Source organism: Lepidochelys kempii, chromosome 5, assembly GCF_965140285.1.
Source record: "Lepidochelys kempii isolate rLepKem1 chromosome 5, rLepKem1.hap1, whole genome shotgun sequence".
In the NCBI taxonomy this organism is placed as follows: domain Eukaryota; kingdom Metazoa; phylum Chordata; order Testudines; family Cheloniidae; genus Lepidochelys; species Lepidochelys kempii.
Window position 1 is genome coordinate 120,439,595 of NC_136384.1, and position 24,626 is coordinate 120,464,220.

The 24,626-nt window shown below is 45.3% G+C and overlaps 1 protein-coding gene across 1 annotated transcript in view; it reads left to right on the plus strand.

Annotated features, from left to right (window-relative positions):
• SVEP1 (sushi, von Willebrand factor type A, EGF and pentraxin domain containing 1) overlaps window positions 1-24,626 on the plus strand; it is a 170,354-nt gene that overhangs the window by 75,855 nt on the left and 69,873 nt on the right. The window contains exons 13-27 of the mRNA XM_078852948.1: window positions 585-706; window positions 4,316-4,424; window positions 5,608-5,799; window positions 6,136-6,369; window positions 7,183-7,344; window positions 8,258-8,419; window positions 9,254-9,415; window positions 9,995-10,086; window positions 11,504-11,600; window positions 12,340-12,453; window positions 13,401-13,514; window positions 15,003-15,204; window positions 15,966-16,123; window positions 23,208-23,409; window positions 24,132-24,307. Of these exons, the coding sequence (XP_078709074.1) occupies window positions 585-706; window positions 4,316-4,424; window positions 5,608-5,799; window positions 6,136-6,369; window positions 7,183-7,344; window positions 8,258-8,419; window positions 9,254-9,415; window positions 9,995-10,086; window positions 11,504-11,600; window positions 12,340-12,453; window positions 13,401-13,514; window positions 15,003-15,204; window positions 15,966-16,123; window positions 23,208-23,409; window positions 24,132-24,307 (2,298 nt within the window). The remainder of the gene's footprint in view (window positions 1-584; window positions 707-4,315; window positions 4,425-5,607; window positions 5,800-6,135; window positions 6,370-7,182; window positions 7,345-8,257; window positions 8,420-9,253; window positions 9,416-9,994; window positions 10,087-11,503; window positions 11,601-12,339; window positions 12,454-13,400; window positions 13,515-15,002; window positions 15,205-15,965; window positions 16,124-23,207; window positions 23,410-24,131; window positions 24,308-24,626) is intronic.

A 24,626-nucleotide genomic window follows, 5' to 3' on the forward strand; every position in this document is an offset into this window, starting at 1 on the left:
TAGCCCCCATAAACATCAACACAAGTCAGGGTGTTCTCATTATGGGTCAACCCAAGATTCTTGATCTGAGTACCCCAGAGTTTGGGGTTGCTTGAAATCTGAATCAGAATTTTGCATTTGGAGCCAAGCTGTATTAGTAATAAGCATTAATTTCTCCCTCTCAGATGTATTCAAAAATACATGCTAAAAGATTTGATGGTTTAAAAAAAAATGCCATGAAACTAACAGGTTCTTTTCCATTAAGAAAATGCTGAATTAGGTCAACAACAGATATTTAATAGCTGGGATCTTCTATACTAAGTTGTTCAATACTGTGTGTGTATTGGAAATGTAATTACTATCCATGGATTTTAGTTGTTGCCACACTGTGCTCTATCTGATTGAAGTAGTTGGATATATTTTTATTGTAACAGTCAAGTTTACCAGCTTTTGCTTCTTCCTTATATTCTTTTGTTGTGATCTATATTTAAAGATATCCTGTTGAGTTCAGATAATTTTAGTATAATCCTGTCCATAGTATTTCTTTTGAAACTGTTACTCTAAAATCACAAACCATAAAAGCGTCCTTCCCCAACTCTTTTCAGTAAATCGTTTTGCAAATCATGGGTTCAAGTCTTTTGAGATGCTCTACAAAGCAACGCGATGTGATGACAACAACCTTCTAAAAAGCTTTGCTGAGGCTTTTCAGAGTGCGCTTGGTAAAATGGTAGGTTAGTAATACTCTTTCACTTTTCATAAACCTTTTTCTTTACCAATATGTTGTCATTTTTTCCCTAACTGTTCTTTTACTTGTTTCAGAGTAGCAGCCGTGTTAGTCTGTATTTGCAAAAAGAAAAGGAGTACTTGTGGCACCTTAGAGACTAACCAATTTATTTGAGCATAAACTTTTGTGAGCTACAGCTCACTTCATCAGATGCATTCAGTAGCTCACGAAAGCTTATGCTCAAATAAATTTGTTAGTCTCTAAGGTGCCACAAGAACTCCTTTTCTTTTTGTTCTTTTACTATATACCTTAGAAACTTGAAAGGGAAGTCTGTTCCATTTCAAAATATGAAATGTCTCCATTATAGGCAAAGTACACTGGTTTGTTATTGTAGGGGTTGCTGTGCAAACCCTTGTACCGTTGTTTGTATCCATAAATCGGGGAGTTAACTGCAGTCTTTGTCTTGGAGTTGTGGTAAGATTTTCAAAAGTGCCTTGTGACTTAGGGCTTGTCTGTTTGAACCCTGGGCGTATGTCTACCCTGCACTAAGTGTCCGTGTGGATCCTGCTGCTGCATGATAAAGGCTCCACTTTGAGCTCCTGTGCGCTTTGATCTACTCCTCTTTAAACCCCAGATTGCTGCATACTAAGTGTTTGAATAGATGAGCCCTTAGGAGCCCAAATCCTATGGATTTACAATGGGATTTGTGCTCCTAAGTCATTTAGGGTGTCTGCACAGCACGCAGGAATAACTCAATGGGGTTCTGAAAACAGCTTGGTAGATAGTGCTTTAAAGTTGCCACTTGGGCTCTGAAGTGTAGGGAGGGGGGTGGGCTTGAGAACCTTAGCCCAGCCTAAGCCACAACTTCAAAGGGCCGTCTGCACAGTAGGCCGCTAGCCCCGCTAACCCACATTTGTTGACCCAGGCTGGGAGGCGCGCTGCCCTGGGCTGTGTTGATGCACCCTTTGATGCTTTTGCAAACCTCACCCTGCACCCCCACTATAGCACGTTTCTTGACATTCAGGGACTATGGCAAAATATTCAAATCTGGAGCCTAAATTTAGGCACCTAAACCTATAAGTCGGTACCTAAATTATTAACCTTCTGTTCCGAGTTGTGGCATCCTGATCGCTGATATTATAATCAATAAGAGCTCCCGGTGCTCAATGCCTTTGAAAACCTGGCCACCTAAAGACCAATTTAGCTACTGAACTTTCTTTGAACTTGTATACTGAATGCCTGGGTGACCTGCTCAAGCCACAGAGCACACTGTTGTCAGGTCTGGTGCTGCTGGGTCCTGATCTGTGCTCAGGCCAGTAGCTCACAACCAGTGGGACACAGTCTTGAAGCGGGTTATGAGAGGGTTGCAAGTTGCACTGTACCATCTGAAAAAGCAGCAAACTCATTAGGACCCAGTGGTATGCTGGATGCAAAGGAGTAGCATGCTCCCTTTATCCCTCTGTGGCTCCTGCCTCCCTCCCAGCCATCAACCCAGAGCAGATCCTCAGCCCCTTTCTTCCCCACACTTGTCCACTGCATGGCTCCAGGGCAGAAGAAGCAGTACTTCGAGGGGCTTTGGAATCAGCTTCCCTGCCTATTGAAGCAGTGCTGTCCCAGAACTGAGGGCTGTGCTGTGCAGGCAGAGGACAACACAGAGGGGAGAAGAGAAAAGCATCACCAACAAAAATATCTTCTCCCCACAGAAGCATCATCAACCCCCCCAGCCCAGCAGCCCTCATTGTCATACAATTTTATTTGGATCACAAACCGCAAAGACTTCTGAGTCACTGCAGTCACCTTATGCTACACTCTGAATGGTGCAGGACAGACACAAGACTTCAGAGTCATTTTCTGATTGAAGACATCTGTGTCTTTCCCTCCTATTGGCTCAGCTTTATTTTCTTTCTGTGGAAGATCCTGGCTGGTTTTCCTTCCATTCCTTCTCTTTGATAGCATATTATCAATTGTGAGTGAGCCCAAAGTGCAGAGTAAAAACATTAGCAAAAATGATATGCATTGAATACTGAACATAAGAACATAAGTTTACTGGTGAAAAACACTTGAAGATCTGCCCAAGCATTTATATTAAAGTGCAATAAGCTGGAAAAAGCAAATCCAAAAGTCCAATTAAATATGTCCAGTCCATTTCCAAAGACTCTTGGAATCCCAGCAGTGATCCAACGGAAAAAAAATCACCAGCTTCCAAACACACAAGACACAGGGATAAACTCCAAGGGAGAGGCGAGGGGGAGAAAGTAAACGCTAACAAAAGCCACTTCCTAGAACACATCCTGCAGGAAGGATATCCTGAAAAACAACAGACTGGGTTAAATCAAAGAAAGCTCGACTGCCCCTTTATTCAGCTCTGATGTGGTCACCGCTCCCTTCACTGAGGGGGCAATTCTCCCTTAGCCATGGGAGTGCTGTGCCAAGTTCTCTGCACTGCTTCAGCACCAGGTAGGAGTTGCACAAGGGGATTGCAGGTGGAACAGCTGTGCAATGAGGCCTTTGCCTCTTCTGTGTCTTTCGGTGGGGCTTAGACCGATACAATACCCAGGCAACTCGCCTGAAGAGGCTACGGCTGCTAAACCAACCGGAAAAGCTGCAGAGCAGCTCAGACTTGGCCTCACAGTGCAGGTGGATTTTACCTCTGCGTCCCCTCCATGCTCAATCCACATTCAGTCCAAATAGTCAGGCTTCAGACTGCATGTAAACTATGGAGATATATCATATCATCTCCGTTCTTCTCCCATCTGTTACCCTGCTGTGGAATTATACCAAATGGGTACAGTGAATTCACTGTAGCGCAGAAAATATTTTCCTCTTTACTTTTATAGCCTATTTTCTTTTGTACAGTCTGATGATATCACATGTTACAATCTACTTTCCCTGTAACACCATCTTTTATTGTCAGGTTTTATTGAGGAGAGACTTACGGTTTTGTTTAGGACTAATAAAATCTCCCAGTAGGATCAAATTACTGTAAATTTCCATTGGTTTCACAGGAAAGCTTTCTTCATCTGCAACCTACTATGTTCAGCAGGATTTCAGTAAGACCTCTGTCTATAATCTTATAAACCCACTTAAACAGACTCCAGTGGGGAAATGAAGCTTTTGAACAATCAGTTGCCCAGTCTAAAAGCAAATAGTTCTGCACTTTTATAGCACCTTCCTTCTGAGGATCTTACAGAGCTTTACAAACATTAACGAGTTAAGCACCTGCACCAGGGTGGCATTGGAAAGTACTGTTATCCTTATTTTGTAAAATAGAGGCACAGTGAAGTTAAATGAATTATCCAAAGACGCACAGTGCTAGAGCTGGGACTGGGACCTCGATCGCTGACATTCCATTTTGTGCTTTAATACAAAACTATCCTTCCTCTCAAGTGATTTTCCTTATTGTGCATATACTGTTGCAAGAATTCTGACACTGCACAAGTTCCCACAAAGGTGGAAGGAAATCCTGAATGCACAATATTTGAACGGTTTGATTGTAATAGCTATGCAGGATGAAATCTGATGTCAGAGAGCAGGCAAGGCTGGGTGCTTTGTCCTGAGATTAGATTATATATTTGTTTGTTTGTTTAATGGCTTGTCTATTTCTATTTACAGGTCCCATCGTTCTGTAATGATGTCGATGACATTGACTGCAGATTGGAGGATTTGCCACTGAAACATTGCCTAGAATATAATTATGACTATGAAAATGGATTTGCAATTGGTAATTTAATTACGGTGTAGCTTGCTAGCCATAGAGGTTTAGTGTGGTTTAAATACATTTAGCTCTGCTAAGTCATAATATGGTGGGTACATTTAGCTCTGGTAGATTTAAGTATGCTGTGTGGAAGATTTAAAGAAAATAATTACAGAGCCCTTGAGATACTAAACAATTAAACATATTACACTAGCCTGCCTGCCTGTCTCATACACTGCACCTGTAGGGGAAAAGATGACTAAGGTGTCTCAGTATACAAGAACAATAAAACTATGAAACTGTTTGGCTAGTCTTGAAAGCAAAGGGGTTTTCAAAAAACATACGTTTTGAAACCAAAACAGTGACGAAGGAGACAGGATGACTCTGGGAATTGTTAATGTAACTGAGGGAGTCTTTCATTTTTGTCACTGGTTTAAATCGAGCCTGAGATATGTGCACAAGTTTACATATTAGCAGTGAGTAAGGATAACCATGTGCTTAAGACTGCGTGGTTGGAGCCTTGGTTAGTGACTGAAAGTGGTTAGGAGGAAACAATGATGAAATCTCCACTGATGTCTCTGGAATTTCTCCAAATTTACGTCTGTGTAGCTGAGATCAGAATTTGGCTCATGTTCTTTAGAGATGATAGTTTCAGAGAACATAATTCCAAGGTTCTGGGGTTAATTTGCCATTAGTTATTTAAAATCTAAATAAAGATGCTCAGTTATATGCAAAGATTATTTATACTTCCATTTTTTTCTAAAAAGAGATGTTGAATGGAACAGGCAAAAGTTCTTCAATTCCAATCATTATACAAAGACACATTACGTACAGAAACACTTATTTAAACAGTCCAGGCCAAATGAATACATGGTACAATTTATAACTTTAGGGGTGTAACACCAGGTATAAATTTGACCCAATATGCTTAATATGGACTGGATAGGTAAGGGGATTGGATGTGGGCCTATTGCCACTAGAGGATTTATATGCGTGAGACCCAGTTCAGCAGTGACCAAATGTGTTAATCTCCCAGCTGTTCAGGCTGCTACATAAAATGAGTGTGAGAGTCTAGTTCCTCCTGGACAGATGCCCACATCTCAGAAACTACTATGGGATAGTACTTGTTAGCACTCTTGGGAATGAACCACAGGCCTGAGTGAGCATACAGACAGAACTCCCTTCCTACCACTTTTGCTTTTTCTTGCAGGACCCGGTGGCTGGAGTGCAGCAAACCGTCTGGATTATTCCTACGATGACTTCCTTGACATAGTGCAGGAAGAACAGCTACAAACGCCTCTCTCTGGCTCTGTGAAAACAGCACCGTCCCGGGTCAAGAGACACAAAAAACTCAACATTCCAATGACAGATCACAAAATTAAGTTAATATTTAACATCACTGGTGAGGAAAAACTTCCCCTTCCTGTGCCTCCTTTTTAAAATTTATTCTTAACAAAATATTACATTGTTTGCAGTTCATGAAGCCAGCAGGAAATGCAGATCACAGGTTTCTCACTGAGTTTATAGCCACAGTTTCTCACTAGCTCATTTCTTGGGTAGCAGATTTGTGTGGTCAGCACTGTATTTGGTACAGCATGGGTTTGTGTGGTCAATTCCCGTTGACCATAGTAACAATGATCACTGCTTTTTTGGTCCACTCGTATAGACTACTGCGGCCTGAATAGCAATAAAATCTGTAACACACTGTGTATGCATGTGTTTTCTTTTTATATTCTAGCTAGTGTGCCATTGCCCAGTGAAAGGAATGATACTGTGGAATCAGAAAACCAGCAGCGACTTCTTAAAACTCTAGAGACTATCACAAACAGGCTGAAAAGGACACTCAATAAGGAACCCATGTATTCTTTTCAGTTTGCATCAGAACTGGTTGTAGCTGACAGCAACTCACTGGAAACTGAGAAAGCCTTTCTGTTCTGCAGACCTGGTTCAGTTCTGAGAGGGCGAATGTGTGGTAAGCCAAAAGTTCTGTACCTCCTGGGCCTTATATCCTGTATATGTGACTTTAAAAAAAAAAAAAAAAAAAAAGGTTTGGGGGAGATATTTGTTTCGGGTGGGCTATTGGCACAGGCATCACAGGGTTGCAGTAGCTGAGACCTGCCAAAGCAATTTATTGTCTAATGCTTTGTGCAGTCTGCTTTCTGAAGGGTGGGCTGCTCCAAAAAATGGCTATGTAAAAAGTACACCTTACCTAACAGTTCTGCTCCCTATATGAACTTGGTCACATTGACTTTCACTGCTGATGAAAAGGTAACTCACAGCCTATCTACTGTCAGCCCTGCCATTCCAGCATAGCTGAGAGAGAGAGCATGAGCTGGATGCTATTCATAGAATCATAGAAGAATCATAGACGATCAGGATTGGAAGGGACCTCGGGAGGTCATCTAGTCCAACCCCCTGCTCAAAGCAGGACCAACCCCAGCTAAATCATCCCAGCCAGGGCTTGGTCAAGCCAGGCCTTAAAATCCTCTGAGGATGGAGATGGAGTCAGGGAATCACCCGCTCTTTCCTCAGGCAGAGGGAGACAGTCCATTCCTTCCTATTCATCATGAATACAAATGTTTACAAAGTTCCAATCAGTTCCCCCTATGCAAACCCAGTCAGGTCAGTGAGGTTGCACAGATGTCACTGAATCCACATAGCCAAGATTGAGATAAAGTGAGTTAGGCTAAATGGAGTTGCCCTGAAATACCAAGAAGAGCATCTGCTTATTGTCAGGTATTCCATGGTTAACGTGTGTTTTATTTTTCCTTCTCTGAAATCCCAGTTAACTGCCCTTTGGGTACCTATTATTCTCTGGAGCATCGCACTTGTGAAAGCTGCTGGACTGGATCCTATCAAGATGAGGAAGGGCAGCTGGAATGCAAAAGTTGCCCATCTGGCAGCTATACCGAATACCTCCACTCCAGGAGTATCTCTGAGTGTAAAGGTGCGAGCTCAGCATTCAGAAAATAATCACCTTTAAAGTTTACTTCTAGTGCTTGAAACTACTGAGCACTGCAAAATGTAACTAGAATAGCACCATAGAAAATTAAATGGATGGCTGTGTTACTTTACGGCTTTTGCCTAGATCCTGGCTGCCTCTGTGTGGGTACATGTGGAGAGGGGAGAAGATATCTAGAATGCCATTGCTTGTACCTCTGAAGTGTCAGTGGAACAGGCTGTTAAGGCCAGAGAGAGTGTATGTTGCAGCACTGAAAGGGAAGTGTACACATAGTGCCACATCTTAGTACTTCTCCCTGCCAACATCCTCTACCTCTTGCCACTGTCACTTTTGTGTCCCACCTTGCACCGTTCTGCCTCGAAGCCGGAAGAGAGCTCTCACTTTGCAGCTTGTTTATGATTATAAGGATTGGTATTTTCTAGTTACTGTTGTTTAATTGGCTTTGTTAGTTAAAATATGAATTGCTAACAATAAACAATCTGCAGCCGATTGGAATATAATAAACTATAGCGAGTTTATGTCTTGTAAATACACTATCAGTAATTGATAGCCAGTGGGCTGCAATAGAATTGCATTTTTTTATTCTGTGCCTTGCACATTTCATTGTACAGCCTGTGGTTTAGATGTGTCCATGAAATTATAGTGAAATAAACAACCCTCAGAATAAATTAAATGCATTTGGAGAGGGGATGGATGCTATGTGCTGTCTGTACTTTGCGAAACGTTACATAGAGCACTATCTTCTGGTTTACAAATGTCCTGGTAGCTCTTTCTTTCAAGGGTTGCTTGTCAATATATTATAAAGTGTTACCTTTATTTTTAGGGGACAGGAGACATACTTTCTGTTAGATATCGCTTAGCCTTATGCCTAATCTTTATGTATTATTTTGCCTTTTAGCTCAGTGCCAGCAGGGAACGTATTCACCTAATGGTCTTGAAACCTGTGAGTCATGTCCTCTTGGCACATATCAACCTATGTTTGGATCTAAGAACTGCATCGCCTGTCCAGAAAACCTGTCAACAGTGAAAAGAGGAGCTGTGGATATCTCAGCATGTGGAGGTTTGTGAGGACTAAGGCCAGTGAAATTCCTGAAAACAAAATGTTGCTAAATACCATCCACTATTGCCCCATTTATCTGACCTCAGGTAACCTGCAGCTCCTGGCTGACTGCAGTGAAGTTATGTCACCCAGCAGCAGTGTACATAATTTTTTGCTGCATATCAAACACCAGTTTTTCTGAAAGATTTCAGAGACGAAGCTGTGCTGTATGCACATAGAATTCTATTGTAGGCCCTATGTCAGATATCCAGATGGTTATGTGATAATAAAAACTTCCTTTTTTTATTTATAGAAAGCACTACTCGATGTTTTGTAACAATCATCCAGGCAATAGCCAATCATTTTTGTGGGTCAAAATCCTGAGGTCCTTGCTCAGTTTTTACTGAGTCTGCTTTCAAAATAAACTACCGTCAATGGGTTCTGTCTTGGCACAGACCCCTTTGGGGCAATTGCACCCCAAGGGCTGATGGGGAGAACAGTCCACAGTGAGAGTGGATCAGGGAAGAGAATCTGTCTCCAGGTGCTGACCTTGTTGAAAATATGTTTGTGCATTGCAAGGACTGCAGTGTGGGGTGTTTGGTTGAATTTGAGAACTGTCTCCATAGGACAAAGATTACATGGAAACATTTCTCTGGTCTTAGGTTTGAAAAAGAGCTTATTTGGGGCCAGAGTTAACCTGAGTGACCCTTTAAATAAGCACACACTTTGGTTGTGAAATTCTCGTGATTATTGGCCTAGTCTTGTAGGACTGAGGCAAAAACTGCCCTATGATGGTGGGGAAAAGACCATGCACTGGGAGCCAGCAGTCATTAGAGTTTGTTTTGCACTTTGCAGTACCTTGTGCAGCAGGGGAATTCTCTCGCTCTGGCTTAATGCCTTGCTACCCCTGCCCCCGGGACTACTATCAGCCCGACCCAGGAAAGTCCTACTGCTTATCTTGTCCCTTTTATGGGACAACTACGATCATTGGCGCCAGATCCATCACAGACTGTTCAAGTAAGTTGATTAATTTCCTCCAGAGAATGTGACTGAGGGGGGCAGGATCTGGCCCTTAGTGAAAATTGGGTCCATTCAAAGGAAGAATACACCATTCTCCTTCCACAATGTTCGCCGCACATTTCTACCAATGCATCACTCCTGCTATTCCTTTCCTGGATTATCTCTGAGTTACCAGACGCTGCCAGTCACACAAAATTGTGGATGACTGTGTAATATGGATTAAGGTTCCCTGACAGAGCCTAGATAGTAACCCCACTGGAAACAATGAAAGTTTTGCCTTTGGCCTATAAAAACTACCTTGCAGTAGACAGACTAACATGATTTACGTGACCATCTAAGCTCTAAGTCAGGACTGGAGAGGAATAAGTCTAAAGAGTGAATTCACCACAGTGCCCCACCCTTTCTTCATTTATTATTGATGTTCGTGTTTTGGAATTGAATAAGTTTTTACTGTAAGTGTGGTATTTATTCCCACAAATCCACTTCCCTCATAGCATTTTTTAAATGCATCAATGCAATGCAGTTAGGGTCTTGTCAAGCTGCATTAACAGCTGCTTTCATAATAATCCTGTTTAGGTTTTGGCTCTACTTTCACAGCGGCCGAGGAGAGTGTAATGGTACCAGTCTCTCCAGAAAATATCAGCAAGCAATACAAAGTCAGCAGTCAGGCAAGGACAAGATTTATTTATTTTTTTAATGATGCTAGCTCTAATGGAAGACACAGAGTGTCGGATGCCAATATTAAATGGCTAATGCCTTCCATAATATAATTGTGATAATGAGTTTATTTGCCAAACTAGGCAGCTGTAGTTACCATGGGGGCTACCTTTATTTGATTAAAGTGATCAAACATCGTGCCTTATAACTCCATAGCTGGCATATATATATATATATATATATAAGTCCTTAATTAACGGCCTTATGCAGCAGAAATAAAAAAACTGTGTTTGCGTTTTCTAATAAGCTCTTCCACTCAAGGGTAATTTAATAGTGATTCACTAAAATATTGTATTTTAAAATTCTACTACAATAATAGAACAGTAGTATTTGGGAGAAGGAGATTTGATCCAGTAAAAGGCAGTCTTAGATTTGGAAGCATGATAACATTAGCCTGACATAAAAATGTCACTAAACTTTTATTTTTAAAAAAACATAAAACCCCCAACTCCTTGCATAAAACCCCCAACTCCTCATCTGATCAGTAGCTCCTATACTGTCGATCAGTGTCTCTTTTATTTGGTTTCTTTTTCATTTTAGTCTTCTAGGAGATTACTTCTGGCTTCCAGGTTCTGGTTCTGAAGTATTTATTTTCATTTATTTGTTTTGATTTATATAAATTTAAGAAGAGATGTCAGACTAGTCAGGTATGACCCAATTCTGCAAATCCTTTCTCCTGTGATTAGCCCTCAAAATACATGGGATCACTCACGTGAGTGGAGACTATTCCCAGGACTATGGGTTTGCATGAAAGGCCCCCATTGTTGTAACTCAGAAAAGAGCACTCAGTCTCAGAATCAGGTTGTGAGAATCTACATTACATGAATAAAGTTGGTAAGTGATAAATTAGACCTGAACTATTAGCTTATAATACGTGCAGTCCACAAACTCAGGCCCCAGTACAGCAAGCAGCTGAGTTTTCCCATTTAAGTCAATAGGACTATTCATGTACTTAGTTAAGCACATGCTTGAGTGCTTTGCTGAAGTGCGGCCTGCTATCAAAGTACAAATAAATAACAATAACTAGAATACTAACCTCTGAAAAAGTCCCTTTCATGTCACTAGCTCTGGGTATTTATTTCTGTATTCTTTAGATTGGGGTGCCTAAAATACAGCCTGTAGGCCTAATGCACTCCACAGTGTGCCCTGACTCACCTCTCCCAGCCATTGCAGATGGCTGATGGCAGGGATACATTACCAGCCTCTGTGGAGAGGAATGGAGTGGAAAAGAAATGCTAGAGAACTGTGGCATAAAGACATTTTTTAAAAATGCTGTTACATGTCAGTCACTGTTTGATATTTGTCTGTGTAATACACATGGTTGTCTCTCCACCTCTTTGATAACTCTACTGTTCTGATCTGTGACAGGTTTTTCATGAGTGTTTCCTGGAACCATGCCATAATAATGGCACATGCAAACAACTTGGAAGTGGGTACATTTGCATGTGCCCACCTGGATACACAGGTAAAGTGTGTGTATGTTGGGAGGACATTGTTTCATCGTATGAGGTAGTTAGAAAGTTCTGTTCCGAGGAGAAATTATAAAAGAACTTGACACTCCCAGCAGAAAAAGCACATAATATAATTAATGGAAATCACTATTGCTGACACAGGTTATTCATTATTCTTCACATTTTTTAAAAAAATGAAGAACTGTTCCCTTTCTTGTTGTATGGTTTATCTCAGTGTTTGTTCTCTAAGAGAGATTTTCAAAAAGCTCATGTTGGCCTATACTATGCTCCTATTGGAGTTAATGGTAACATCCCCATTGACTTTAATGGGAGCAGCATCAGACCAAGACTGAATATATTTGAAAATCCCACCCCTTGACCACAACTGTGATCAGCAAGGACCGAGAAACTCACACTGCAGTCCATTAATCCCAGTAGGTCTGCCTTTGCATGTATCCATTGTGAGCTCTGCAGTTGCTCCAGAGCAACTGGGTATGTTATATTCCCCAATGATTGTTTTTTTTTAAGGATAGACATGTACTAAGTTTGAAGATCTGGAGCTGATCAGCTTGTATTTTATTATTTCCTGATCTGCACTGTACCTTTCTGATAGCAATTGTCACAGGTCTCTGGTAAACTGCTGTGTTTTAAAGCAAAGATAATGGTCTGTAATGCCCTCCCTGTTTCTGAGTGATTTAATTATACTTTCTTTCTGTGTTCTTAGTTGTGATCCTGCTTTGTTTTTCAATTTAGGCTTAAAGTGTGAAAAGGAGATTGATGAGTGCAAGTCAACCCCTTGCCTCAACAATGGAGTTTGCAAAGATGGTATTGGGGTGTTCATTTGCCAGTGCCAACCAGGCTATACAGGTGACAGAAGTGATTTAATTGCTTTATAACTCCTCTTCATAAGGGTATCAGTTACATGTTGCATAAATAAAACAGACCTATTAGGGTTACGCTTATTTCTTCAGTGACTTCCATGGAATTATAACAGTGGTGAATCTGGCCCGTTAGACAGAGAAAACTTTTGGTGTAGGTGAATACTTTGTGAAGTAAAAGGATCAATATTCAAGATGTACTCTGTGTCTGTGTGTGGGTAGTAACACTTCTGTTCTTAAAAAAAAAAAGGAATAACAGTGAAGAAATATTAACGAGGCACTTTTGTGGAAAAATGCTAATGAAACCTAATATTGTAAGGCCTTGTTTCAGCAAGACAGATGCCTAACTTCAAGCATGTGAGTAATCCTATGGATGCCTAATTGATATTTTTTCATCTTTTCTCTTCGAACAGAAACGTTATTGAAAATACACACACATACAGACGTGCACGCGCGTACACACACCCACTCTCTCTCTCTCTCTCTGAACGGCACTCTTCACATGCTTAAAGTCTGGCACCTGCTTTTGTACCTTGCTGAATCGAGGTCTTCACTTATTTTATCATTAAATTGTTGATTATTGAATAGGTACCCTCCTACTCCTATGCCCAGATCTTTCCACCTAAGCAGTCCCTACCCTATATCACATTAGCCCTATAAAAGCTTTTTATATCAATATGAATTAAAATTATACATGTGCGGCTGACTACTTTTTAAACGTTGAGCTCCAAAGTCTCAGTAACTACGTGTATGGATGGGCAACAGTTCACACTGAATTGCATCCTTGAGAGATTTTATCTCCTGCTCTCAATAACCTTTTATGACACAAGAAATATTTTGCCATTATGGCCTTCAAAACCAATCACTACAGGATACGTACCATGTATGTTTTAAAATACTGTGTAAATCATGGCTTGTAACTATTCTTGCTTGAAGGTTTACTGTGTGAGGAAGATATAAATGAATGCAGGTCCAACCCATGTGTGAACGGAGCACTTTGTGTTGATGGCATCAATGCTTATCACTGCACATGTGCAGAAGGATTCACAGGTAAGCTGTATTTCTTGATTGATTTAGTTTTTATTTATATTAACCAGAAAATATGTACCTTTATGCTCACTAAGTGTAATTCAAGATTATCTTCATATATTTGCTATAGGTATGCATTGATCTAGGCATGTGTAATATTTAGATGAGAAGGTGTGGTCTGGTGGCTTCAAGCACATGACTGGGAGTCAGGAGATCTGGGGTCTATTCCCAACTTTGTATGACCTTGAGCAAAGAATAATAATATTCACCTTGATGAAATATTTCAGAGTTGATATACGAGTGTTAAATGCTATTGTTGTTGTTTTATTTATTATTTTTAGAGCATATCCATGGGCCAAATCCTCCCCATCGCTATTAGAAGTTGCTTCCCATCCCATTTAGCTCTGCAGCTTTCTGTTGTTTTGCGTCATGTTAAAGAATGATTTTCTTCTCCTGGGTTTCCAGATTGCCGCAAAGCTTTGACTTTAAATCTTATGCAGTTTCTGCAACTTTGCATATCTCACAACGTGGAACTTTATGCACAACTAAACTCCTGGATGGTTTTCTTAAAAAATGAAAAGGTTCCAACCTCACTTCTATTGTAGCAATACTTTCTCTCCTTTGTATCTCTCATCATTTACTCAGAATGGTGTCTCAGCTTCTGATTGTGTGTGTGTTTCTAATATATCCTTGGGGCCCATCCTGCACTCTTCACACACACAACTTTCTGAGAATGTATGAGTTCATGGGAAAGTTCGTGATGAAAGATCCAGCCCTTAACCCATATTGACACCTGAATATCATTACTTTACCACTTACAAACTGAGGCCTGGTCTACCCCGGGGCGGGTATCGATCTAAGTTATGCAACTTCAGCTACGCGAATAACGTAGCTGAAGTCAGTGTACTTAGATCTACTTACCACGGTGTCTTCACTGCGGTAAGTGAACGGCTGATGCTCTCCTGTCGACTCCGCCTGCGCCTCTTGCCCTGGTGGAGTACCGGACTCGATGGGAGAGCACTTGGCGGTCAATTTATCGTCTCTAGACTAGACACGATAAATCAACCCCTGCTGGATCTATCACTGCCCGCTGATCCAGCGGGTAATGTAGACAAGCCCTGACAGATGAGACGTACTTCTTATTTGAAGAGCCCAACTTACTAACAAAGTTGGTAACACTCACTTCTGTACATTCCCAGTAAAAGTTTGTTTTTTTCAAATGTTGACAAACGTGTAATGAGGGTTTTATTTCTATAACTGTGAAGCTGATTCCTGCATCTCCTCTACAGTTGCATCCAATCAATGCAATATATTTTATGCTGAGGAAAAAAGCCAGCCATTCAGCTAATCTGTTGTTTGCCATTCCCCAAAGAATTCTGTATAATTTTAATTGTCTTCTGGATTTGTCAGAGACACCAAATCATAGAAATTGGTTCCTGATTGTTCCTAACAGATTTTGAATCTTTTAAAATTGAATGTAAACCTTTGCTTTGGTCTCTCTCTTCCCAGGCACTCGCTGTGAAACAGAGGTGAATGAATGCCTTTCAAACCCGTGTCTAAACAAGGGCATTTGTGAGGATCGGCTCAGGAGTTTCCACTGCAAGTGCCTTCCTGGGTTTACTGGTGTCTTGTGTGAAAAAAACATTGATGAGTGTCTCAGCAGACCCTGTAAGAATGGGGCCAAATGCAAAGATGGTATCAACAACTTCAGGTGAAAAACTGCTGACGGACTTCCTGTAATACACAAAGCCAGATGTGCTGCAGTGTCTGGGTTTCCCCAAAGATTTTAGCAAAGGCGGTAGGCTAATCTGTCAAGTGATCTCAACACGCACCCCAGTGTGGGAGAAAGGTGGATATTTAAAAAGAAAAAAAACCGTGATGGTGTTATTTTAGCTTTTGTTAAGGGCGTGATAGATAGTGAGGAGAATGTGGCGGGGGAGGGGTAGAAAGTGAGAGTGCGGTAGGGTTGCCACCCTTACAGTGGGCAGAAACCTACAGAGTACTGTTTTCCTGAATCAGTTTTCCCCAGTCATGGGGAAGGAGGGGGGACCCTTGGTATTTTTTAGCCTTCTATTATAGCATTGAACAATTTTCATCCATTTGTGTATCCCACATGACCAAGTTTCCTGTGATTGTTGGGCCCGGGGGAAGATATGGGCATTGATGGACCTCAGCCCTTCCTCCTGTCTTCTATTTTTATGTTTCATCAAGATGAACTTGGACCAAAAAGTTTATTTCTGGATCCAGATCAGAACTTCTCTGATGTTTATGGGGTGCTCTGCTCTGGCCCATTTTACAGAAAAGGACCAGTTGTGAATTTCGAGGTTCCATAATATTGGGGTGCCTCTCTAATGTTCTGGCTTTTTGTAATGTAACTGGATCTCTAGCGGAAACAAAGAGTGCCTCCAGTCCACAGATGTGTGAGCTTTAAAAGTGGCCACAATAGAAGAGTGTTTTTGTTTTCATCCTCAGGTGTCAGTGTGTGACAGGGTACACGGGACTGCACTGTGAAGTGAACATCAATGAGTGTGAACCCAATCCTTGTTTAAACCAAGCAGCCTGTGTGGATGCCTTGAACTCGTACGTTTGTAAATGTCCCCCTGGCTTTACGGGCAGCAGGTGTGAAACAGGTACACGGGACCAGAGTGTCAGCAAAAGGTGGCTTGACAAAGCCTCCGGGCAAGAATTATGCTAGCTGAATTAATACCGTATGGTTTCTCTGCACAGCGGCTGGCAGGGTGGGGTCTCAACCCTGAGCAAAGCCGTTGCGAGCTACAGCAGTTCAAATAATAATATAATAATAATTAATTTCAAATGTAGCCTGTAAATACCAAGTAACAGCATGCATGCATGCTAGCAAACGATATTTTGGTAAATGTTTTTCTTTGCTTAAAAGCACACTACCCTTTTTGTCATGCACTATAGACCTGTGAAGTTCAATTTCAGCCTCTTTCACATGTCCTAGTTATTTAGCTCTTTGTACTTCTGTCACGGAGTGTGGGGGAGTCCTGGCCCTGCACCCCTCTTCCTAGGATTCACTGAGACTCTCAGCCAGCCAGTAAAACAGCAGGTTTATTGGACAACAGGAACACAGTCCAAAACAGAGCTTGTGGGTGCACCCAGGACCCCTCAGTCAAGTTCTTCTGGGGGAGCAGGGAGCTTAGACCCCAGCCCTGGAGTTCCCTGCATTCCTCCACCCAGCCCCAAACTGAAACTAAACCCACCCAACTGGTTCCCTGCCGCAGCCTCCGTCCACGTTCCTGGGCAGAGGTGTTACCTCCCCCTCCCCCTCCTGGCTCAGGTGACAGGCTCTCAGGTCTCCCATCCCCAGGGCACATTCCCAGGTCAACACTCCCCCCTCCCTGCTGCGTCACATTGTCACATCTCTCCCCCCTTCGAGACTGAACTGAGCGGGGTCACTCTGACCAGTGACCTGGGGAAGTTCGGGGCCCCCTCTCCGGGACAGCGCATCCGCTATCGGGTTGGCACTTCCCTTCACGTTGACCACGTCCACGTCATAATCCTGCAGGAGCAGGCTCCATCTCAGGAGCTTGGCATTTGCTCCTTTCATCTGATGCAGCCAGGTCAGGGGAGAGTGGTCGGTGTAGACGGTGAAGTGTTGCCCGAAGAGATAGGGCTCTAGTTTCTTGAGGGCCCACACCATGGCCAGGCACTCCTTCTCGATGGCCCCGTAGTGTTGCTCCCGGGGTAGCAACTTCTTGCTCAGGTACACGATGGGGTGTCTCTCCCCCTTTCCATCCTCCTGCATTAACACCGCCCCCAGTCCTGTGTCTGAGGCGTCGGTGAACACCATAAAGGGCTTGTCAAAGTCTGGGTTTGCCAGAACTGGGCCACTGACCAGAGCCTCCTTCAGCTCCCGGAAAGCCTCCTGGCACTGCTCGGTCCAGACCACCTTGTCTCGCTTCCTCTTCTTGCATAGCTCAGTGATGGGGGTGGCTATGGCGCTAAAGTGGGGCACAAATCTTCGGTAGTATCCTGCCATCCCAATAAAGGCTTGGACCTGCTTTTTGGTGTGGGGAGCGGGTCAGTCTCTGATCACCTCCACCTTGGCTGGTTCTGGCTTTAGGCGGCCACTCCCCACCCGATGGCCCAGGTAAGATACTTCAGCCATCCCCACCTTGCACTTCTCTGCTTTTACAGTCAGCCCAGCCCCCTGGAGTTGGTCCAGCACTTGTCTAACCTGGGACACGTGGTCTTCCCAGGTCTGGCTAAAGACACAGATGTCATCAATATACGCCACAGCAAAACTCTCCATCCCCCTCAGTAGCTGGTCCACCAGGTGTTGGAAGGTGGCCGGTGCTCCCTTGAAACCGAAAGGCAGGGTCAGGAACTCATAGAGCCCCAGAGGGGTGATAAAGGCCGATTTCAGCTGGGCATCTGCATCCAGCGGCACTTGCCAGTAGCCCTTTGTAAGGTCCATGGTGGTAAGGTACTGAGCTCCTCCCAGCTTGTCTAGGAGCTCGTCAGGCCTGGGCATGGGGTAGGCATCAGATACTGTGATGGCATTGAGCTTCTGATAGTCCACACAGAACCGGACCGACCCATCCTTTTTGGGGACCAGCACCACCGGCGAGGCCCAAGGGCTGGCAGATGGCTGGATCACCCCCAAAGCCAGCATGTCCCGGACTTCTCTTTCCAGGTCCTGAGCAGTTTTCCCTGTGACTCGGAAGGGGGAGCATCTTATCGGCGGGTGCGACCCTGTCTGCACCCGGTGGACAGTCAGATTAGTGTGTCCAGGCTGGATGGAAAACAGCTGTCGGTACGGATGCAGTACCCCCCTGACCTCAGCTTGCTGGGCAGGGGTTAGCTGATCCGAGAGGGGAATTGTTTCCAGGTGGGAACCAGCTCTGGTCCCAGGGAATAGATCTACTAAAGGGTCATCTCCCTGCTCCTCCCACTGTCCACACACGGCCAACACCACATTCCCCCGGTATGATATGGCTTCATCATATTCACATGGTACACCCGGCGGTGGTGCGCCCGGTTAGACAGCTCCACCACATAGTTTACCTCATTGAGCTGCTTGACAACCTTGAAAGGGCCATCTCAGACGGCCTGTAGTTTGTTCTTTCTCACGGGGATGAGAACCATCACCTGATCCCCGGTGGCGTAGGCGCGGGCCCGCGCCGTGCGGTCATACCAGATCTTCTGCTTCTTCTGGGCTCTGGCCAGATTCTCCCTGGCCTGGCCCATGAGTTCAGCTAGTCTCTCTCGGAAGATCAGGACATACTCCACCACTGACTCTCCATCGGGAGTGGCCTTCCCCTCCCACTCGTCTCTCATCAGGTCCAGGGGGCCCCTTACCCTCCTTCCATATAACAGTTCGAAAGGCGAAAATCCGGTAGACTCCTGGGGCACCTCCCTGTATGCGAGCAGCAGGTGAGGTAAGTACTTGTCCCAATCCTGCGGGTGCTGGTTCATAAAGGTTTTCAGCATCATCTTTAATGTCCCATTGAACCTGTCCACCAGCCCATTGGACTGGGGGTGATAAGCTGAGGCCCAGTTGTGCCGGACCCCACATTTCTCCCACAAGCACCGGAGCAGGGCCGACATGAAGTTGGACCCTTGGTCTGTCAAGACTTCCTTGGGGAACCCCACTCGGCTGAAAATGGTCAGGAGCACATCTGCCACGGTGTCTGCTTCAATGGAAGCTAATGGCACTGCCTCGGGGTAGCGGGTGGCAAAATCTACCGCCACCAGAATGTATTTCTTCCCCGACCGGATCGTCTTGCTGAGAGGTCCCACTATGTCCATGGCCACCTTCTGGAAAGGTTCTTCTATGATGGGCAAAGGTCTCAAAGCCGCTTTCCCCTTGTCCCGGGCCTTCCCCACCCTCTGACAGGGGTCACAGGATCGGCAATACTGCCGGACCGTGGTAAAGACCCCGGGCCAGTAAAAGTTCTGTAGCAACCTCTGCTGGGTGCACCGGATTCCCTGGTGCCCTGCGAGGGGGACATCATGGGCCAGGTACAGGAGCTTGCGGCGATACTTCTGGGGGACCACCAGCTGCCTCCTGATCCCACAGGACTCTACTTCCCTTGTGGGAGCCCATTCTCGGTACAGGAACCCCTTCTCCCACAGGAACCTCTCCTGGCAACCTCTCCTCGTGGTCCGTCCCACACTGAGGTCGGCCAGGTCCCTGAGCTTCCGCAAGGAGGGATCTTTCCTCAACTCGGCCTGGAATTCAGCGGCTGGGGAAGGGATGGGGACCGGTTCCCTCTCACTGGCCGGGTCTGAGGCCACAGCCTCTCCAAGCCGTGCCCCTCGGCGCTCCCTCCCCACCAGGGTAGGGTCCTGCACCTCTGGTGTGGTACCCTCCCCAAGGTCAGGGCGCAGTGCCCCTCGCTGGCTCTGGCTACGGGTCACAACCAGGGCGGTCTGGGGGTTGCTTGGCCAGTCCTCTAGGTCCCCCCCCCATCAAAACCTCAGTGGGCAAATGGTGGTGTATCCCCACATCCTTGGGGCCCTCCCTGGCCCCCCATTTCAGGTGTACCCTTGCCACGGGCACCTTAAATGGGGTCCTGCCCACCCCCGTCAGGGTCAGGTAGGTGTTGGGCACCACCCGATCTGGGGCCACCACCTCGGGCCGGGCCAGTGTCACCTCCGCGCCCGTATCCCAGTATCCATTGACCTTCCTCCCATCCACCTCCAGGGGAACAAGGCACTCTCTCCGGAGGGACAGCCCCGCGCCCACCCTGTAAACCGAGCACCCTGAGCCCAGAGCCTCCAGCCCTCTGGCGGGGCTGGCCGGGGGTACTCTTCCCTCCTGGGCAGGTGGTAAACTGGCAGCCCCCCTTGCCTGGGTCGTCTGCCCCTCGTCCACCTGGGTCCCTACCCAGTTAACCCTGGGTAGGTTGGGTCTGCTCAGTCTGTCCCTGAGCCTGGGGCACTGGGTCCGTACGTGGCCTCTCTGGCCACAGTGATAGCAGCTCAGGTCACGTTGGTCCCCTCGAGCGGGTCAGAGGGGCCCGATGCCAGCCGTTCCCCTTTGGAGGGGGTTCTCCCTATTTCCCCGCTGGGAGGTCCCCTGGTGACTCTCTCTCTGCATCGGGGGGGCCTGTTCTTTTGGGACTCCTCCCTGCTACCCGCTGACCGACTGTTCACAAACTCGTCGGCCAGCTGCCCTGCGTGCTGGGGGTTCTCTAGCTTTTTGTCCACCAACCACAGCCTCAGGTCGGATGGGCACTGTTCATACAGTTGCTCCAGTACGATTAGGTCAAGCAGGTTCTCTTTAGCTTGGGCCCCAGCTGTCCACTTGTGGGCATATCCCTGCATCCGGTTGGCCAGTTGTAGGTAGGTAACCTCAGGAGTTTTATGCTGACTCCGGAACCTTCTCCGGTACATCTCGGGGGTCAGCCCAAACTCACGGAGCAGGGCCTGTTTGAACAGTTCATAGTCCCCTGCCTCCGCCCCTGTCATTCGGCTGTACACCTCCGTGGCCTTGGGGTCCAGTAAGGGGGTGAGAAACTGGAGCCTGTCTGCAGAGTCAACCCTGTGCAGCTTGCAGGCATTCTCAAAGGCCGTCAGGAAGCTATCTATGTCCTCCCCCTTCTTCCGCTGGGCCAGGAAGCACTTATCAAAGTTCCTTGCAGTCTTGGATCCCCCTGCACTCACCGCAGCCGGGGCCCCACTGCTCCTCAGCCTGGCCAGCTCCAGTTCGTGCTGTCTTTGTTTCTCCTTCTCCTGACGTTCCCTCTCCTTCTTCTGATGTTCATGTTGATGTTGTTTTTCATGATCCTCCAGCTCCCTCATTTTCATCTCCCTCTCCCATTCCAGCCGCATCCGCTCCAGGGATGGGGAGCTCTGCCGGGAGGATCCCCTGCTGGCTGCCGGGGTCAGGGTGCCCTCGGTATTCGCTGGGCTTCTCCCAACCCCTCCCCCAGGCCTAGGTAGGAAGGGTCTCGGGATGTCCTCTACAGCAGTCTGACCCCTCCCAGCCCGGTTAGGCCCCAGGGCCCACGCTGCATCCGCCGGGCAGCTTCGCTCAGGGACAGCGATTGGGTCATCCAAGCGATCCCTCTCCTCCTACTGGGCAATCAGCTGTTCCTTGGTGGACCTCCCGATGCGCAGCCCCCTCTGCCTGCACAGCTCCACCAGGTCACTCTTAAGGCATTTAGCGTACATCTCCCTGCTGGCCACGCACAGGCCGGGCAGCTTTCCACGGTTTCCAGGAAAAACCCCTAGGGTGCCAGTCCTTCTTGAGGTCACCACCTCTTTACCAGGGTCGAGCTGCAGACTCCTCCACCCCGGGACCGCTCGCTGCAATCCCCCGGGGGGCCCTGTTACTGCAAAAGTCCTTCTCTCTGGTCACACGCTCCCAGGGGTTAACCGCCTCCTGAAACTCTCTCTCTCTCTGAATCTTCAGCACGCCTGGTCCCCGTCAATCCCCCTTCATTTTACTGTTCCCCAGTCACTTACTGCAGGAAGCGCCGTTCACAGGGTGCAGTACATCCCACCTCTGCCACCAGTTGTCACGGAGTGTGGGGGAGTCCAGGCCCTGCACTCCTCTTCCTGGGATTCACTGAGACTCTCAGCCAGCCAGTAAAACAGAAGGTTTATTGGACAACAGGAACACAGTCCAAAACGGAGTTTGTGGGTGCACCCAGGACCCCTCAGTCAAGTCCTTCTGGGGGAGCAGGGAGCTTAGACCCCAGCCCTGGGGTTCCCTGCGTTCCTCCACCCAGCCCCAAACTGAAACTAAACCCAGCAGGTTCCCTGCCGCAGCCTCCGTCCACATTCCTGGGCAGAGGTGTTACCTCCCCCTCCTGGCTCAGGTGACAGGCTCTCAGGTCTCCCATCCCCAGGGCACATTCCCAGGTCAACACTCCCCCCTCCCTGCTGCGTCACATCGTCACAACTTCACATACTACTCGTGATGCTGTCATCAGAAAGTCACAGATATTGTGGTAACAAAGGGCTATACAGTCTTAAAGATGACTGGTCAAATTCCAACCTGGTGAGATTCCTTTGACTTCAGCGAGGTTACAGCAGAGATAAATTTGTCTCAATAACATTTCTGTTTTAAACAAGATGTTAATCTGTGATACCTTCTGTTCATATGTGGTGGATCTTCAGATGGAAGTTAAAGATCCACTGGCAATTTTTATGAAGGGGCAGGAGATGTGCTGGTCATCTATGCATCATCCCCTCTCTCAGTAGAACAGATTCTAATGTCCAGGGCTTTATGAGAACTACTACTGAATGCATAATGGTTGCTGCATTTGCACAGAACATGCATTTTACTTCTTTGTAAAGCACCTTGCAATACCTTGAACATGAAAGACACCAATTCTATTCCATAAATGTATAATATCTTAATTCCATAAAGAACCATGTCTCCATTTGGTCCCATTTTATACACAGGTCCAATCAGGCACTTTTGGATTTAGGATGGCCAGATGGACATGTTAGTTGTCTGACAGAGGGCTGAAAGGCACATCCAATGTTGTGAAAGGTTCATGTTCATTATCTACCAGAAAATTACAATTTTTTTTTGTTGTGCTTCTTAAACCCTGCATCTCTTCTAGGTATGTGAACACCTTGTAGGCTAGAAATAGAATATTTCTAGTTCAGTCCAGTTGAAAGCAAATACTTTTAGCCTGGTTATGTTTTATTGCATTTGATTAAGCTTCATTTAATTTGTTGATACAGTTGCAAGAATGTAGATCTGAAAATTATTCTTGTTTGTTACAGAACAGTCCTCTGGTTTTAACCTGGATTTTGAAGTGTCTGGTATCTATGGCTATGTCATGCTTGACAATATTTTCCCGTCACTTGGTGACATCACCTGTGCATTCTGGATGAGATCAACTGACACTACTAATTATGGGACTCCAATTTCTTACGCAGTGGAGAATGGAAGTGACAATTCATTTCTGCTAACAGATTACAATGGGTAAATCAATCAACAGTCTTATTATCTTTCTTCCTAGATTATAACTGCATTTTAATTGATAGAGAGGAGTCTAAACTAAAACACCAAATTCCAATGACGCCTGTCTTTGGGGAAGTTCATAGCTGAATCTGAATCAAAACTGTGTAGCTGGAGTTGCCCTTTCTTGCTGATTTTTTCCCTGTGATTAATTCCAAAACCCCCAAAATTTTGGGGCATTGGTGTCTGCAACAAAGTAGCAATGCTCAGAAGGCAGAATATTTCTTCCTGTCTTTTTTTACACAGAATAAAAAAGATGTATTTAAAGTAACATGTACATAAAAAAGGAGCTTATCAGCAGGCATATTGATTGCTGTGACCCTCTGGCCAATGGGCTGTGAGACACCAAGAACAACTCAAGTTTAGGAATCCACTGAAAAACATGACTGAAATTCCCTTTTTTTTTTTTTTGGTAGTATTTACAGAGCTAAACATGTGGAAATAGCCCCTTATCTCACTGTCTGTGAGTATGATCATGATGACTCCCAAGTCTTCTCTTTGGGAACAAGTATGGCAGCAGGGACTTCCTGTGTGAGCTGGGGAAACTTAACCTCCTTCAGTAAATTACTTTTCCTGTGTAGGGAGTAGCAAGCAGAAAGAAAACTTTATTTTCTTGAAAGAGAATGTTATATTTATTAAAACTCTGCATGTGATTGAATGTGCCTTGGTATTTGCTTTTTATGCAGCTGGGTTCTTTATGTGAATGGGAAAGAGAGGATCACGGATTGTCCCTCTGTGAACGACGGCAACTGGCATCACATTGCAGTCACCTGGACATGCATGAATGGAGCCTGGAATGTGTATATTGATGGGAAGTTGTCTGATGGAGGCAGAGGTCTATCTGTAGGATCAAAAATCCCTGGTATATCTTGTTAACATTTGTTTGGCTCTGTTTTCTCTTTTCTCTTGTTATTGTAGGGCTTGCAAGGTTTGGAAGGTTTTGTTTATTTCTGTGTTCAACATTTATGTAGAACTGAATTATTTCATCCTTCGTCAGGCTGGGTAGTACCTTAGTTCATGAGTAGTCTCTCACTCAAACAATGGGAATATCATGGAGTAAGGTCTCATAGAAGCTGCTTAAGGATGGCAGAATCCTGCCCATAGAAGAAATGCATTGACTAAATTGACTAGAGAATATTTTAGTAAGAATTGATCTCACAGCTGGATGCCTGTGTTAAACT